General features: G+C 36.4%; 1 protein-coding gene across 5 annotated transcripts in view; it reads right to left on the bottom strand.

Moving 5' to 3' along the window:
- PLCB4 (phospholipase C beta 4) overlaps positions 1-18,221 on the bottom strand; it is a 175,806-nt gene that overhangs the window by 109 nt on the left and 157,476 nt on the right. For 3 of the 5 annotated variants that reach the window (XM_042882936.1, XM_042882954.1, XM_042882963.1), the window contains 6 exons: positions 13,202-13,377; positions 8,990-9,091; positions 7,264-7,321; positions 6,761-6,847; positions 4,684-4,720; positions 1-1,890 (listed from right to left, as the gene is read on the bottom strand). In XM_042882936.1, coding sequence (XP_042738870.1) covers positions 1,802-1,890; positions 4,684-4,720; positions 6,761-6,847; positions 7,264-7,321; positions 8,990-9,091; positions 13,202-13,377 — 549 coding nt within the window. In that variant the 3' untranslated portion in view covers positions 1-1,801. The remainder of the gene's footprint in view (positions 1,891-4,683; positions 4,721-6,760; positions 6,848-7,263; positions 7,322-8,989; positions 9,092-13,201; positions 13,378-18,221) is intronic. The other 2 variants (XR_006181118.1, XM_042882948.1) reach the window with 2 other exon arrangements.

The raw sequence follows: 18,221 nt of genomic DNA, 5'->3' as shown, positions 1-18,221 counted from the left end.
TAAATAAACTATGATATAAATATATTTACACTATGCACATTACAGGAAATACATCATATTAAAAAGTCATAGGGAACAATAACACCATCCCTGAAATCCACTGTTGGTCACAAATAGAGGTTTTGAATTTTAAGATTTTATTAGAGAAGTTGAACGTTTCATCTCAGGACTGACAATAACATAATTATCTCTTTTCATTTATTTTGTCTATAGGAATATGTAGAATTCATTTGTACAGGCATATACAACAAATTAGGTGGTGCTTAGTACATTGAAATCAGGAATCTGATTTGTTCTAAACTACCATTTTTCCATGCAGTCATCTTCGAACTGGCAGCATGGAGAAGTTCCAAGCAGAATGCTTACATGCATTGTTTTGCAATAACTACAGCAAGCTTTGGAAACATGCAAATTAACACATTAGCAAATTGTTTTTGTATTTAATGGACATAAAAAGATTATTCCTGATATGAAATTCTGAAAATCTGCATAAATACTTTTGTGTAAAATTAAATTAGTTATGTACTTTTCTTTTGCTAGAAGTATCAAGAATGCCCATGTAATTAATATACACACATACATAGAGAGACCTTTTTATGCTAAAAGTCTTTGTATTTAATCAAACAAGATTCTGTGCCATACATTTATTCAGTATTTACCAGCTAGTAGAATGACTGTGGTCACAGAGTAGGCATTACAGTCTTATTAGCGTTTGTATCACATGCAAACGTACTCTTAGCATTTCTGCTTACTAGTTTTATCACGTGGCAACACGTATGTGGTTTTTTTCCTACAATGTCATGGTTCTGAAGTGTATAAATACTTTTTACATTTTCACAGTTACAAACTTCTTGCAAAAGCCATTAAAACAATCTTTAAGTTACAATGAACTGTAATATCTGGGATCTGCAGCAACAGGATCAAAACGCAATTTCTGTACAAGCAACATACGATGTAAACTTTTCTTAAAGTGCCTAAAAACAACCCCTTGGAGCACTGAGCAATTTTGGCACAAATACACTGTATTTCCTTCATGCTAACCGTTGCAGTAACTTACATAGGATATGTCTTCTTTCAGACATGACAGGGTTGATATGGCACTTGTGAATGACGTCACAGGATAGCAGAAATATCCCGTGAAGTTACTGTTACAGTTGGTAAATCTGATGGATGGCTTAGTACATACTGTACTTCAAAGCTATACAATTTTCAATTGCTTACTGCCTGCTGCCTGAAAAATACTTCGAAATACAACTAAGAATTGCCCAGACTCTACTCATTAGAGTGACTGGGACCAATGTTATTACAGTGACCTAGAAAAAAGATCCAGCTGAATGGGCTTGATGACATCTGACAAGTCACTTGTTGGTATGTGGCAGCATGAGGTTTCTACATCATATAGCACACATGGGAACACAAATGGTAAATAACAACTTGACTGTAACTTTTTTGCCATATGAGATAATGTTAAAAATATCTATTGTGTTTCAATGCTCCAATTGTGTAATTCTGATGCAGACAACCTGCCTGCTGAAATACCAAAAGGAATATAGGACGGGGTTTACAAACTCTTCATCTTCTGATTAGTGTTTTTCTGAACAAAGGAAACTCTAATCATGGACATCCAACAATGGAAATTCAGTGCCCAGTGTTAAAACAAAACAATGCAAACTTAAAACTCTGTGGTCCATAGCTATACTTTCTATATTAAAAAATAAAATAAAATAAAAGCTGACTTTTCTACCTCTGCAATAACATTTTGAATTTTGCTCTCATTTCAAGGATGCTATGTTCTCCAACTTCAATTTGCATGTTGAGGCTTTAGACCACTGTTGCTGGCCTGCGATCCATCTCTGCTTCCAGCTTCACCATCTGCTGCATCTCCTTTGCCTGTATTCCAAAATAACCGCAGGAATCACTGCATTAGACCTTGTGTTCAGATTGAAGTCTGTTTTTTTTTGTTTTTTTTTTGGTATGTTTGTTTGTTTTTGTGTTTTTAATATGATAGCATCTAAGTGAAATACAGGCTAAACACACTAAATATATGAGTAATAACATTATGTGTCTTCCCCCTCCCACCAAGCCATTATGTTTCCAAAATCAGATGTCTGCTAATTAATGGAAAACATTTTTGATTTTATTCCAAAATGCATGGGTTGACTTTCTGAAGAAATACACAGTAAAACACAAAAGCATCAATTTTTGGGGGAGGAGGGGATGAGGGGTGTTACTAGGCACATGCTGATTGAACTGTTTCTCCTGAACAGAAATATATTTGGGAATGTCTGCACAAACACTGCTGTGTGAGTACTGCCGTGAGCTTACTTCCTGAAATATCCAGACTTAATCCATGATCTGGGACTAAATTATTTCCTTAAAGACAACAAATGATCAAAATAAGTCAGTGTAACATCCTCCTTGCAATATGCAAGATAATGCTTGTTTTTGCTTTTTTTTTTTAATAATCTTTATCTGGCCTTGAGAGCTTACTCGTTTTTTACTATTACAGACAAGGACTTTTCCAACTCAAGATTAGACTACTGCTACATGCCCTACATGGGATTACACACATTGAATCCACATGAAATTGCACCCAGTTGCACTCTGAGGAATCCAGCAATGAATCCAGCAACAAACTCTGCATGCCTCAGGCTTTGCAAGCAGGTTAAAGCACTGTGTACAAATGGTATTTGGCCTGGGAATCCTCTGCTTAGAAGGAGCTTGTAACATTTTCTTTCTCTCTCTCACACACACACACTCATACACACTCATCCCTCCTGCAGCTCCTTGTAGATTGCATATAGTGCTTTAGTATGAAATTCCATGGTTTGAAAGATCCAGGGAGTCCCCACCTCTTCATTTTCAGTGACAGCTCTCAATTTGGGAACATATTTAAATCCATAATTCAAAGGACTCTGAATAATTTGACCCAGAGGGCAAGTTATCTTCACAACCAAGTTTCTGAGGGTTAGGGCAGGTTTAGGAAGAGGAAGACCAAACAAATCTTTTCTCTCCAACTGCTTTGTATCTCTTAGGCAGGTTACTGGATTTTATTTAAGTCAACTGTCACAGAAAAACTTGTAAATGTTGCTTTGACAGGGAAATTTGATATACAAGTTCCCGCTCAAGTAGTCACCTACTCTGGATGAACACAGACATTTGCATATGTGAAAATGAGCAGATGCAGATCTAAAGTAATGAGATGCATAGCCATTCATTCATCTGGCAAGGTAAATGTGTGCTTGTGCAGATGTGCTTTCTTGAACAATCTAGCCTTGTACTTTCATAATCATCACCATCATCTTGGGGAAAAAAAGTAATTATGATAATAGCAAAGAAACTGTCATAAATATGATTAAAAATTAATCAATGCTCTCCATTTAAATGAGTCAAAAGCTTGAAAGTAATGAAGAAATAATTTTAACATGGAGATGTGAAAACATAATAAATAAACCAATACGTACAACCTCTTCTGAAATGTTGGCTGTTTTTGCCCGTGTATGAAGTGCAATTCCAGCTAAAACAAAACTCTGTTTTTTCCTTAGTGACTCACACATTTTACGTTTTAGGCTTGTGACTTAACTGTCAGCACATCGTGTCCTATAAATATTCCACATGCCACTGTACGGTGTACAGAATTTTTTTAGAGATAACTTGGTTTCAAGGAACACATTAGCATAGGATCATGATGCCCGTTTTTGCTAGTTTGAGGTCAGTTCTGATGGTGCATCCTGAGGCGCACACACAAACACAACACAGTGAATTTTTGGGAGGCAGTGTTAAAGCTCCGTGAATACATGAAGTTAACTGCTTGAAAGGTTCTTGCTCTCCAGTGAGATCTAAGGCAGGCTAAGAACCACATTTATTAAAATAAAAATATATTCTGCTAGCCTGATGAATGCTTTTTCCTTCATTAGATGTCTGAAAACGAATGTTGGAAAAGTGAGTGCTGTCACACTCAGTGACAAAATATACAACTGTGTTATTAGCTGAAGAAAATAATTCAGATCAAGCAATACTGTAAAACTGGATATTCAAGCTTAGTACACCTATCTCCCTTGGTATGACAAGGGTTAATCGAGATTTCTTGTGAGTAGTCATTATTTAGAACACTACAGCAGCATAGCCACACAGAATAATTACTGTACTTTGTAATGCACTGGATTTTAAAGTGACTTTTAAAGTGCTGGAAGTCTTTTCTTCAGACACTAACAAGCTACTTCTACTGATCTATTCTATCCTTTGCTATCTTTAGCGTACAATTTCTTATTTTATCATTATATTAATATATGTGAGTACTGTCAATCAAAGTTAGCAGTTAATCAAAGGTATGTTAACACTACAGTAGTTTAACTTAGATCAATAGACACTTTGGAATACAATCTATAAAATCTGAACATATCTTCCAGTAACAATAGTATTGCATAATACAAGTTAATTTCTAAATATTTCTTATCTACATTGCTATTTATATGCATCTGAATTGGAGGGGCTAAAGCAGAAAATACTGTTAATATTGTTTCAGGCTCAAATACCTGTGTGCAAACAAGATTAACACTGTGTTTACTATGTCAAAGGTACTTCCCAGTGGTTGCATTTACAAGGAAGGCTCCAACGATAATGACTGAATTTAGAAGGAAAGCATACTGAAATAATAGTTTGCTTATTATACATCCATCCTACCTTGTGTTTGAGACACTGCATGACAGGATTTCAAAAGCTGTTTGTACAAAAATAATAATGTCAAAATCGAGTAATACAACAAGAAGCAAATTAAATGAATGAAAACTGAAGTGAGACTAAAAAATTAATGCAAGAAAAACATACATAAAACAAAAATTTAAATCCGTAACAGTTTGTACTGAAGGCTGTTTCCACCCATAATTCTACTTACCTGCATTGTATATTTGCATGAAAAATGTCTTCATTTGTTTGATCAGGAAAAAAGCCCAACACTTCAAAATATGCATTAAACAAATACCACCTTTACCTCTATCCAACTAGCTTTCCCACATAAATACATACAGCAACAAAGCAAGACCTTGCCGGGGTTTGCATTGGTAGGGGCTGTAGGGGCTGAAAGGAAGCAGTCAGAAGAGCAGGTATGGAGGTATATGATGGATCAAATCAGAGTGGATTAAAAAGAGGTTAAGGAACCCTCCCCATGGTGGATGCCCCCACAAAAGAGATAACCAGAACACGAACAATTTTTCCTCCATTTAATCAGGGCTGATGTAAGCTGACCTCATCTCTGCACTAAAATGGAATACAAGCAGGATCATGTAGGCTGTTACTGTCTGCACAGCAGCGGAGGCTGTAACCCCAGGTAAGGGAAGAATCTAAAAGCTAGCAGAGGTGACTCCTTTAATAATTCAGTTATTTCCCAGCAGCCTATCTTCCTTACACGTTTCCATTGCATTGTGGCTGAAAGCACAGCTGTAATCATTCCCTCTTGTCCTTATGCGTTCAAACACTGGACCTAAAGCCCTCTGAAGCCAACAATGAAAGACACTACTGATAACATCTGTCTTTGTATCAAGCCCATCATTTTTTGTCAACTAGCACAGTTTACAGGGAGTTGTCTGTGATGCTTTCTACAGTAATGTCACAGATCCACTGTATCCAATTGCCTCCCAGCTGTCTCCTTATCCCACCCTTCGTTTGTGTGCAGATATAGCTCAGGAGCAGACTGACAGACAGATCTAACAGCACTGGATATCACGGATGGCATCAACAGAAACCTTCTTAGGGAACAGACTAAAAATCTTTTCTTGTCCAGAAGGGAGATGGAGCAAGCTTACTTGCTGCTACTTGTGACCTTACTTGCTGTCACCACCCCACAAGTTAACTTGGTTGCAGCATATGGAGCTGTAAAACTCTCTTGTGATAGCAGAAATATTTGATTTGCCCTCTTCCCTTTTCCTCTGCAAGATTACTTTAATTCATAGTATGTCTGCCAGAGAGTTCAAGCTCTAAAAAATGTAGTCACAAAGAAATAAGTGCCTGACCCTTGAAAGTAAAGGGTATTAAACACACCCCTTCTCTCCCATCTCACTGAACTGCTGGATATATTCCCCTTCCAGATTACACTTGTGTAAGTGCATTACTGCAAGTCTGTGTGATTATCACAGCTCTGCTGGCTCAATCTTTCAGCAAGGGAGCTGCTCAGAACAGTGTTGCTCCTACCAGAAATAAGATTAGAATTTTCCTTTCCTTGCCAAGTAGCTTTGTCAACTTCTGCTTTTTTTAAAAAAGCTTATAAACAAGCAGAAAATAATAAGGTATTTTAATTAGGATGGGGTGCAGTAGTACAGATAAGACTCCCCACGCTACTACACTTCTCTACAGTTCAGTCCAAACTAAAACGTCTCTTGGAATTCAGAGATGCTCTGAGCATTACGTCTAATTTCCAAGCAGCACTAGAAGTGTAGGTTCAAAAATGACAGAAACTTGAGGTATTTTTGGCAGAGTCATTAAAGTATGTATGGTGGACTTTTTTTATTACTGATACAGCCAATGAGCACCAGCGTGGCTGACTAGCTGAGTCTCTGGCTTTCACAGGCCAGAAACAAACTGGGTTCTTGTTATTATTTAAGTCACTTCACCTCTTCATTTTAACTCCCCAAATAGGTAAGTGATCATGACAAGGTCATCTTTCTCAGTCTGGTAATGATTTACACTTAGAAGTATTTTATTCAGCCTCATTCTGGTCACCGTTTCTACTAGCCTGCTTTTGTTTTAAGCATTTTAAATAAAATACCTGCTCATTCTGCTTTTCCAAGACTTCTAAATGCTCAAGCTGAACTTTTTTCAACTGATCCATTTCCTTTGACTGTTTCATTGCAAGCTATAAGCAAGAGAAAATATTGGGAGAAAAATGTAACACATTATTAATACAGGAAACAAAAACTTAATTGAACTTATACATATATACAGTCTTGCCTCTTCTGGATGGTACCAAAAAATCATAAGTGGCCCTTGTATCACACAGTCTTAAAAAGACCAATTAATATAAAAATATATACATTTATACATATTTTACATGACATACACTATGTTGAAGTAGCAGACAACAATGAACACTAACTTTACAGATTTAAAATTTCCCTCTCATATAGAAGTTAGATCTTTATACCACAAGTATGTGGAACTAAGCAAGGAATAACATTTGTTTGTTTGTTTACTAGAGCTGTATTCTCAGCACAGAAGTGAAAATGAACATCCAGAAATAGTGTCCATTGACTTTGTCAAGGTTATAGTTACCCTTTTTCTCTCTTCCAGGAACTTTTTCGTGTTGCTGCTGTTCAATTCTCTGACTCTTCTGAAAAGATACAAACATTGTCCATGAAGACTTACTGAAAAAAGAAACTCAAAGGCATCAACAGAGAGAATCATAAAATATATTTTAGTTTCAGAATACGTGGGGTTAGTGGTAAGTCAAACACGGTCCTGGCTTTTACAACTCACTGTTTCCAATTACCTTACAGTGTGATTGAAGGCTTGAAAAGAGATGAAGATGGGTGCGAATTAAATTTGACTTTTTCCCTTACTGAAGAATAGTGGATGGAAATTAAAAAACTGTTAATTCATTTGCATATCTTTTATTGCACACTCTATATATCCAAATTAATTTAGAGCAAAGTGCTGTATCTCTAACAGTAGTAAAGGGAAAAAATATCTGATGATGATATGTAATGTTAGTTTAGCAGTGCTTCAAGGTTCTTAAACATATTACTTGTACAAAAAATATGAATATACAATTACTATTTACATACGAGACCAAGATGTAAGTGTCTCTTCTTAGGATTTTTTGTTATGAAATGTATCAGAATATCATAACAAATCAGACTAAATGCAAACCTAAAAACCAGAACTGCATTCAAATACGAGAACAGATTTGGCTAGGAATTTTTACTGGAGGTCTTACATAAACTAAGCATACAGTTACCAAGGCCTCTGACAATTAATCTGCCTGATAAGCCAGGAGTTTGTAACACTCAAGGGGTTCAATTTAGCAGGAATAAGTCCAAGCGTTTTGACCAACACAGTCCAGTAACAAGGAGGGAATGTAAAGAGAAAAGAATGAGTCAGATGGCAAGCCTAAAGTGAAGAGGAAACTTTGAAATCTTACAAGACATCATCATGTAGATTCTGCTTCTATCTACTTACTTGGAAACTAAAGTAGCTACAAAGCAAATCAATTCTCCAAAAAGTCTCAGTAGCTAGCACTGGCAGCTCTTTCTCTAGTCTCTCAAGTCAATTAAGACCATCTTCCCCAAATGTGCTGTGAATAACCCACTTTTACAAATGCAACAGTGCTCTTGGTTAGCTGAGCCTGGATGCAGATCGCATTCCCAGTACTGGCCCATAATAAGAAAAAGAATGGCTCAGTTCAGGAGCAGAGTATAAACGTGTGCTGTTGTACGGTACATCTCCAGCTTACTGACTCCTACTTCTCATCACCCTCTCCACTTACTATCATCACTTTTAGTTCCCTTTCACTCCTGCTTTGTGTTCAACTCCTCTTCCATTTGTCAGTACAAAATGGAGAAAACCTTTCACTGGTACCACCTCCTGTGTGTTAAGTGATACTGCCACTCCAGTTATTCTAAGTCCACCTAGCACCAAACCTCATACTCTCACTTCAGAATAGTCCTAATTTCATTACAAAAGCAACAGCAAAGAAGTACACTGCACTTATATGCACAGTTGTTACAATCATTAGACCTACACCAGTCACTCACCGCTGATACGTATAAAGTTAAGAACCTCTCTATTTCCCCAACTAGGACAAAACAATTATTAAAACAATAGACATGAGAAAAGTAACATCTTTCTTAAAACATCTTAATCTAAAATACATATTTAGAACACTCATCAGATGTTTCCCTACATAAAAGTGTGCTTTTAACAGAATTAAATCTGTGAGTTCACCTTTCAGATTTGGACAGTGTTCTTCCTTTTTCAAGAAAGAAGCTCTGATACTTACCTCTCTCTTTCTGCTTTGTTTTTGATAGATTTATCTTGGCTTATGGCTTTGCTGTTCTCCATAGATATTTTAGCCTGGTTTGCACGCATCTCCTTGCTTTCCCTAGGCAAAACCAAAGAAAACCATTAATGCCCAAAGTACAATCACTAATGAAATTGGTTTCCTGTTGTTACTCTACATTGTAGTTTATTTTGTACTTGAAGCATTAGGGATAAGGAAAGACTGGGCCATATAAAAATTGCTTTCCTTTGGATAGACTTCATTTGAGACAATTTGAGCAAGTAACCAGAAATCTCCATTTGTCGCAGAGAATATAGTTGTAAAGATGAGCTCCAAACATTCACACTTCAAATGTTATTATGAGGTAGACAATATTCCTTTCTCTTTAACACAATAGGAGATATCTGAGTAAGAGCTACCATCAGCTATGAAAATGAAACTTGTTTAGTACCTATCCTGCACTCCGAATAGGACTGCAACAGTACTAGTACTTGTTGGTTGTGGTATGAGCTGACAGCCATCTTGTCAAGACTTCTACTTTGGGACTGAGAAGAGTCTTATGTTTAGACTGTGGTCAGGTCTGTGCTTATTTTCTCCTGATGACTCAGTGAACCTTGAAGCCTATTCTGTGAAACTAGGTTGTGTCAGGAGAGTCAGTAAAGTCATTGTTCATTGCTGGAAGTAACAGCACAGATGATGACTTTCAGAAACAGCTTATGAACTGTGAGCGAGTGGAATTCAGCTCTTCTTCAGGCTGGGTAAAGCAGCCACACTACAGAAAGGCCTTCCCTGAAGGCTAGCTCTTGCTTTCTGCCTGCTCAATATTCTGGCTCTGGCAGCTCTTGATATTAAGTGCTTATTTAAACAGGAATAATATATGGAAATTAGACAGTGGATAACTGGCAATAATAATTGTGAAGTCCCCAGTAGTGCAAAAGCATCAAAAAGTCACAGGCTGCAAGCCAAGGTAGTGCCTCAGTTTCTTTTCCTGGATGTGATCTTAGAGTGCCGAAAACTGTACTTACAACCCAGAATATTAAGTGTTTAATATGCACAGGAAGGGTATGGCAAAGAACAAAGTGCTTAATTTAACAAAATGTTGTTACTGAATTTCTTATGCTTTCCTTAATCACTAGAAGTCATTAAACAGCATGAGGAAATTTTGTTCCATGATTTATATTTTCCATATTTTGAATTTTATTAAAGAAATGCAGCACTCTCTTTTTATCCAAACAGTCATGAGCTGAAACATTTCCCGAATGAAGATTTTAAAACAGAAGCAACAGAGTAAAAACAGGATAGAGCTCTAAAAATGTTCACTTGACAGCACATTTCATTCTAGCAATCCTTTCTCCAAATAAAAGTTTTATTTTCTATACTGAGTTTGAAGTAATTTTCAAGTAAACTGCCTTAAGAGCAGTTCCGAAGTTATCTATTTTTATTTCTGTACACAGGGATATGAAAAATGTTCAGCGTGGGTGCTGAAACTGATTTAATCTATTTGCATCAGATATAATTTCAGAGTGAAAAAAGTTAGGAGGATTAGAGGACTACTGTGCAACACTGATGATTTCAAAATAAAGCTTCAGCCACAGATATGGCTGGTAGAGCCAAAGCCTGTCTGCATGTCACTACTCTGTTCTGGCAGCTGTGATTTAGCTCTCAGTTGCACTGCTAACAAGTCCTCATGGTGTTTTTTGTTTCTGCTGCTTGCAAGAAGTCAAAAATATTTTTAGTAGAAGACAAGAAAAATCTTATTTTCCTCTTAAAATCACCAAGGAACATTTGTAGGGACTACTCTTTGTTTCTAAAATAGCGTTCCCCAAAGATGTGGTCAGAGTGTCTTGCATCAGTTCCCTGCCGAACTGCCTGATGCTGAGCTTCACACCAAGTCCCAAATTCAAGCCGTGCTGCCCTGGCTGGCAGCACTATGTCACGGCAGAGAACTCCCTCCTGCTCAGAGGTGACAGGGACACCCTAGTCAAAGTTATTTGCAAAATGCAGATAAGCCAGGATGGTAAAGAAAGAAAGGATTCTGAAAAAGCACACAATCAACTGCAAGATTTAACTGCTGATTTCCTACAGTATCATGCTGACTGAAATGCTGAAATTTGTACAGGCATATTCTAAGAGGATACAAGAGTTTAAATACTCTTAAATAAGCTTTTCTCGGGAAATTATACATACATTTAGATTACACTGAAGTGTGCTAATTTGTCACCAAGTCTTGTTTGGATAACTATACAGAAAACTTATATTAAAGAAAAAAAAAAAAAGAAAAAAATTTTAATTTCTCTCTCATGTTATTCAATTTCATAATGCTGCAGACATTAGCTTCAGGTCCTCAATCTCTGAAATGCTGCAAACTCACTACATTCAAGTCAGTAAAGCTAAACCATGTGGGCAGGTAGAGGGGGATGGCACCCCTGGAGTTCAGCAAGATTTCAGATTTTTAGTAGTTACTGCTGTCTTCTGCTTTGTTTTTAAATGAGCTGAAAGCATGAACTGCAATTGCTTTTCTCTGCGCACACGATGGGAAACTATCCACCCTGCAGCAGATAGCTACATCGTTTTATATGACTGATCTTTCCTACCAACTCCATGTTCTCTTTTATGATAGCTTCTCATTACTTCAGCTCATGGAGAGAGAAGCAGTGAGAACAGCACACTGACAGTATGACCCACCTCCCATGCTGCACTCAGATAGACTCTTCTTCTCCTATGGTCACAAATTCCTCTGAAATATTAATACACTGAGATACACTCTCACATTTTTTTTACATACAAAATCCCCAGTCTGCACATACAAACTCCTGAATAAGCAGAAAAGAACTAATTGCAATGAACAAAGCAAAAAGAAATTGAAAGAAAATTCTAAAGAAATTCTAAACACAAAGACATGAAAAAAAAATGCCCCCCTCCGCCTACCCTTTTTTTTATTTTTTAACTTAGCCCCAGTGTAGATCTAATGGATTCCCACAGTGTTGGCCTTAAAGGTTATGAGAGAATGTACGGAAGGCAAACAAAAATTTACTTTTGAAAAGATGAATAAAAGAAATCATATTCCATGAGCAGGTAAAACATTAGAAGAATATCTTCCAAGCACTGCAATAAGCTTCATATAAGACAGAAAACTGGACTCTCCAAACCAAAGAGAACTAATTTCTCTGGGCCAGTGCAGTTCAGTATGATTCAAAGGTACAGTACCAAAGGTAGTTACCTTCCTCCAAGGAGAGTTTTTTGAACAATGCATTTATATTATAAAGTAAGAATTCTTGAAGTTTAGTTTGGGTGGGGTACGTACTGAAAGACAGCTAGAATACATGGATTAACACAGAGATTAACATAAAGATGAGCTCACTAAAAGCTCTTGGCTGTGACAATTGTCTGTTGGATGGAAAACTTGCGTGCCCCAGCATGTGTTCTTTCTGGTGCAAAAATAAGCTGCTTTTTTCAGTCAGGACTTTAAAAATGTAATTTATTTATTCATTTTTCCCTACTCTTTTGATGTGAAAGATGCTGATGACAATTGCATATAAATATGTTCACACACACACATACTGCATTCACGTGCTGTTAATCTGCTTCACATAATAGATCACAGCAGAATATAATGACATCTGTACTTACTACAATTTTTAACAGACTGGATACTCTTTGTATTTAATTTCTTTTAATTTCAAATGAGCAGGACAGTCAATCACTTAAGTAGCATCAGTGGCGTCATGCAGTATCATCTGCATCTCCAGTGACTGACAGGATATTGTTAGTCTAATGTAGCTTGGTATTACCATTACTCCACTATTACTATTTTTACAATCGTTTGTTTCATGGATCTTTCTTGTAACCATTAATGCTATAAACATACGTATTCAGAACTGCTAGTAACTTCAAAAGATATTCTGTATTTGATATTTCTCAGTTTCCAGGCCTTGAATTCAAGTTCCTAGGCAAAGTGCAAGCACATTCACAGCTGATGCAAACTGCCGCCACTTCATCACATCCAGCGCCTTTCAATGAAGTTCACGTAACCTAAACCAGCCAAGAAGCCCACTCCCACATTACTCTATTACCTGATGACTTAGTTTTCTTCTCCCCCACACACAGTACAGCATATTTGACAGCAGTACAAGAACTATAAGCATTAGAAATAAAGCATTCTACACAACCAGCATGAGTCAATCCATCCTCAGGTAGCACTGCCCTGCTTACCTGTCATGTGAAAATTTTAGCTGCTGGGTCTGTTGTTCATGAGCATTAATCAGCAGTTTCTTCAGTAGTTCACACTGTTGGTTCAAGTGTAAATCACGGATTTCTTGCTCTTCTGCACTATGCGTATTGATCATCTCAGACCACTCTTTAGTGTGCTGTGCCACAATCTCTTTGACCTGTAGAAAAAGAACAGCAGATTTGCCAGTGGTTCTCAGGCTATAACATCAACTGTTACTGCTGCTGAAGATGACGTGGAGACAGTCATAACAAAGACTCTGAAGAATGCAGCTAAAACACAAAAATGAAGTCACAGAAGTGAAATTGCTTCAAAGAACAATGAAACCACTGAGGACACCACAGTGTATTATAAAAACAAAGAAACCCACACCATTAAGACTATTACCTAAAGTGTCCTCATTAAATTGGCTGTATTTATGCTCTTGACTATACTAACATTATTTTAAAACATTCTCAACAACATTCATTATAAAAATGCTGCCATATTCTTGGTTTTAAGGAAAAAATATATATTAAGAATATTGAAATTAAAAATGGGAAAAAAAAACTAGTAAACAGGATTTCTCTGAGGGCTTAAGTACAGCCTTGGATTTTGTGGAGACTGTTTTATAAACATTCATTTTTACAGAGAAATCCTGTATTGATACAACCTGAATCTTAGGATAGACTACATATCTTTCTTTTATATTCATTAAGTCAGCAGGGAATCTGACAAGTATTCTTCTTGTGTTTATCTCCCAAGACTCACAAGAATAAAGAGATTAAAGTTTTGGAAAGTTCCCAAGAGACAATGTGAAGAAGTCTAAACCACCAGAGTTGTTCTGGCAATAATATATCGTGCTCAATGATTTAAAAAAGAAGCTAATAGAAAGATACATTTTATTATCCTTTAATAATAATGTTTGGATATTTTGACAAGCTATCTCACTTTTCCATAAATGGTATATAAAATGTGCCTTATAAAAAATAAACCTACTGTCAGACAGTCATTTCCAGTGCTACTATGGTAACTAATAGCATTTGGGTTGCCTTCTACAAAAAGCTAAACCTTACTCTTCAAATTAAAAAACTGCTTCAAGATTGCTCAGAAATGGAGAGATTAATGCCAGTATTTTAGATGTGGGCCTGCAGTAGCTCTGCATAATGCAGAACACACTATTGTGCACACTCTGGTGATAGTGAAAGAAAAGGGCACTTAAAAAGCACCAGAGCAAGTAATTTCATAAAAGAACAGGGCGATTACTACTACTTGAAAGCAAGACCTGCATTTAATTACAGTTAAATACGTGTTCCATATCAGAACAGATACAATTTGGGGCAGAAGCATCTGACAGAACACTACTTTGAGTGTTCTGCAGCTGTCAGGAAAAGAAACAAACAACAAAAGCACTTTGAGGCAGAACATTGGTAGGACTAATACAGGCCTAATTCATCATGGTATTTAGGTCTGAATTTATCTCCAGCAAAACAATTAATACTTAATTTTGTGCAGATGGGTCAGTGTACACTAAATCAAAACCTACGAGCTATTAAGTGATACATGCACTGAAGGATATGGTGCAGTCTGGGGAGCTAATATCTTTATTAAGAAGTTCTCAATGCAGTGCTGTCTTCACAGACATAAAAACAAGTTCTAAAGATCCAGTTTTAAAACAAGGCAAAATAAATGCTTGCAAGTTGGTAAGGAAAAAGCACTCATTTTTTGGATGGCATTACAGAAAACTTAAGGGGCAGATACCTTTTCACCTCTAGCACTTACCTACATCACTTCTATTTGAAGCAAGTTTAATCTAAGCTCCTTATAATGCTGAGTGGACAATTTCAAAGAAAGATTAATCAATTTTTTGAAATAAGCATTTTCTGGACATCCTTCTTTAAGATCTACAGCACTTCAAACAACTAGACGCTTCAATTAAAATTTCAAATAAAATAAAAATAGTGAAACAAATAAATGTATAAGTAGTGGAAAACTTGGTGGAAGTATTTTGTGACTTAACTGAAAAAAAAACTGCCACAAAGCCCAAAGAAATTAAGAAAAGAATCAAGTGCTAATTGCAAATGTTTAATGTGATCACTGTTCCTAAATGGTTGATAAACACATAAACTACAGAAGAAAATGAAGGCAGGAATCCAGCATCTCAGATATGCTGATACCAAAGCAGAAAACCACAGAGAGACTTAAGCATGGCAGTATTAAGTATTTAATCTGAAAATATAGAAAATAAGAATAATATAACGTTGACTGTGCTCATGGACAAACACGCTACTAAACTCAAATCAGCATGCAGACTAAGAAGTAGGTATGGCTGCTTCCAAAACAAGTTTTTTGCTGGGTGTGGGAAAGGGAAGGACTCTTTTTTTAATGCATATCATGCAAACTCGAAGTCTTATTTCAGGGAAAGCAAGATATAGCCTGGTGAGAAGGATATAAGGGATTTGCTGAACAACTGTTACAAGATTTGAAATATACAATTTGACCGTGATTGAGATGACCTTAGAACTCAAGGCCATTAAATCATGTGAAATTCAATTTTGCCACAGATCTGTGATACACTTCCAAGTTCAGATGTAATAAATTCCATGTGCATCCCTGCTTTTCTCCAATTTATTACCATCACAGTAAAAAATGACTATTGCAATTGCATTGCGCTCTTGTCCTACTTAAGGTAGTGTTGCTTACCTAAAGTGATAAGAAAAATAACCATGAGGTAACTAATTTTTCCTGCCCTACAGACCATTTGTAATCCTGTCCTTTCATCTGCTCCTTCTCTGTGCCTAAGAGACTAATTAAAATCTTGATTGGAAACTTTCTTTTGCATAGGATATATGCAAGATGTTTCTTTAGTCACTAAGTTCAAGCAGGAATAATCTTTGAAGTAATCTTTTTTCTTCTCTTTTCATCCTCAGCTTTAGTGGGACCTACATTTTTAATGCATGGGAGTAATTTGCGTCTGCTTCAGTAGATGTGTGTGTAGTACATCGGGACATTCAGGTTTAATCTTAGGCCAAACTTGAGCTGCATATTTTCTTATGACAAGAAGACTTTTGTAGATGAAAAGGTCTCTGGTGCTAAAACTGTACATGTATACTGTGACAGAGTTGCACTGGAGGACATGAGCTGTAATTAAAACTGAACTACAGTACCATTTGATTCCAAATTAGTGGAGCAAATACTGAGAACTGCCAAACAACTGTTAATTAATCAAAGTCCCATGATATCAGTGCACTGCATCCAGCATTTTAGAATTTCATCTAATTTAATTGCACCTACATTCATCTAGGATAAAAGTTAATTTCCCTATGGTCTTGATCACTGTTTTCCAATTTGTTGCTTCCAAACCTCTGAATGATCTCTGGGAATAATTCAAGGGCCTACACACAGTAACTGAAACAAAAGGAGTCTGTGAGAATACTAAAATTGATACAGAAAATTGTGATGGAACCACAGCAAGCAAGATATTGAAAACCACTAACCTAGAGAAAACCACAGATGTAGAATTGAAGAGGTATTCTTCACAAGTTACCCAACACATAGAGGCTTGTCATTTCAAAGGAGCTTACTTTTAAGTCTCCTCTGAATATGTCATCCTAAAACCTGACATGGGAGTGGACAAAAGTCAACCTTTTTTACAGGTACAGATTACATTTAAACAAAATGGTTTGAAAGCCGGATTAAAAAAAAAAAAGAAAAAAAAAAAAAAAGAACTCAGAAACTACATATATCTGTGGAAAGGGAAAATATGAGTCATACTTATAGGATTTGGAAGATTAATGAACACTTGGATGTCCTTTGTGTATGTATCAGACTCCTTAACTCCAGACACAAGTGGGAAGTGAAGATCACAGCAAAGAATTTTCTACACAGTATAACTCCAAATGAGTTTTGGAGCTTATGTCTAGGTGATAGGGACCTAGTGCTCCTCAGAGAGTTTCTTCACTAGGAAATGAGTGAAATATTTTTTGTCCACAAGTTTTTTTCCTTTTTTCTTTTTTAAGAAAACACTTCTGGACTTTTAATTGGAGAAGGAAATAGGAAGCTGAGAAAGGTACTCTAGATTTTTTTTCAGGGGGTTATCCTAAGTCGATGGCTGAAAAAGCACCAAAAATAAACAACTCTTATTTGAAAAAAACAGGGTGTTCTTTACATTCATGTAAAGTGAAAAAATCATGAAGTAAGAGCATCAAATAATAAAATCAGGAGAAGAAAAGCTGAAAACAACCTTAATTCCCTAATTTTCTAAGTCTCAAAAGTTGTGGCCATTTTGTTTGTATTTCCTATACTCACCTGATTTGTTCCACAGATTTCAGCTTTTACATTAGCACTCCTACTTACACACTGTGTTCACTCTCCTGGAATCTTCTCCCTTCAGCCACTTTGTACATGGATGTGTCTTACAGTGTTCCTGCTACCCTCTATTTGGAATATCTTTCAGAAACTTGAAAGCATGTCAAAAAGTGGTAGATAAAACTTTTAAGGAAAGTATGAAGCCAATGAGCATAGTATTAGCATAGAGGTTGCTCTGTGCAACTCAACATGAACAAAGAATCACAACTTGAAAAAAGTTCTTTTAAATGAACTGGACTTGGCCTCTGAGCAATTTTATTCTCCAGCACCTTGAAGAGAACAACAGAAATATTTCCTGGAGAAAAAAAAAAGAGTACAAATAAGAAGGCACTTGGCTCAAGAACAACTTCAGACTTTTGCTTTCTTCGGAGGCAGGAGAAACACTAGTAAGTGTCACCCATGGTGATATGGATGGAAAATGAAAAAGAAACTTCTTTATGTATATAGTATGGGAATGTATCTAGCATCCAAATTTCTCTTTGTTTAGTTAGAACTGACATAAATGACCAGTTTTGCTTTATAAGGCACGCATATGGTGCTTTCTTCAATAAGTGTTAAAAGAGCAGGAAATTGATGCTGCTTTTTAGATATTTTTTCAAAGAAGCACTTTTAGACAATTGATTACTCCCATTCTTTTTGACATGTCATTATTGCTAA

Source organism: Lagopus leucura, unplaced genomic scaffold (genome assembly GCF_019238085.1).
Source record: "Lagopus leucura isolate 7727_CA_CO unplaced genomic scaffold, USGS_WTPT01 Super-Scaffold_73, whole genome shotgun sequence".
NCBI classification, from domain to species: domain Eukaryota; kingdom Metazoa; phylum Chordata; class Aves; order Galliformes; family Phasianidae; genus Lagopus; species Lagopus leucura.
Note: the sequence above shows the minus strand (reverse complement) of the source record. Positions and strands in the feature narration are given on the sequence as shown.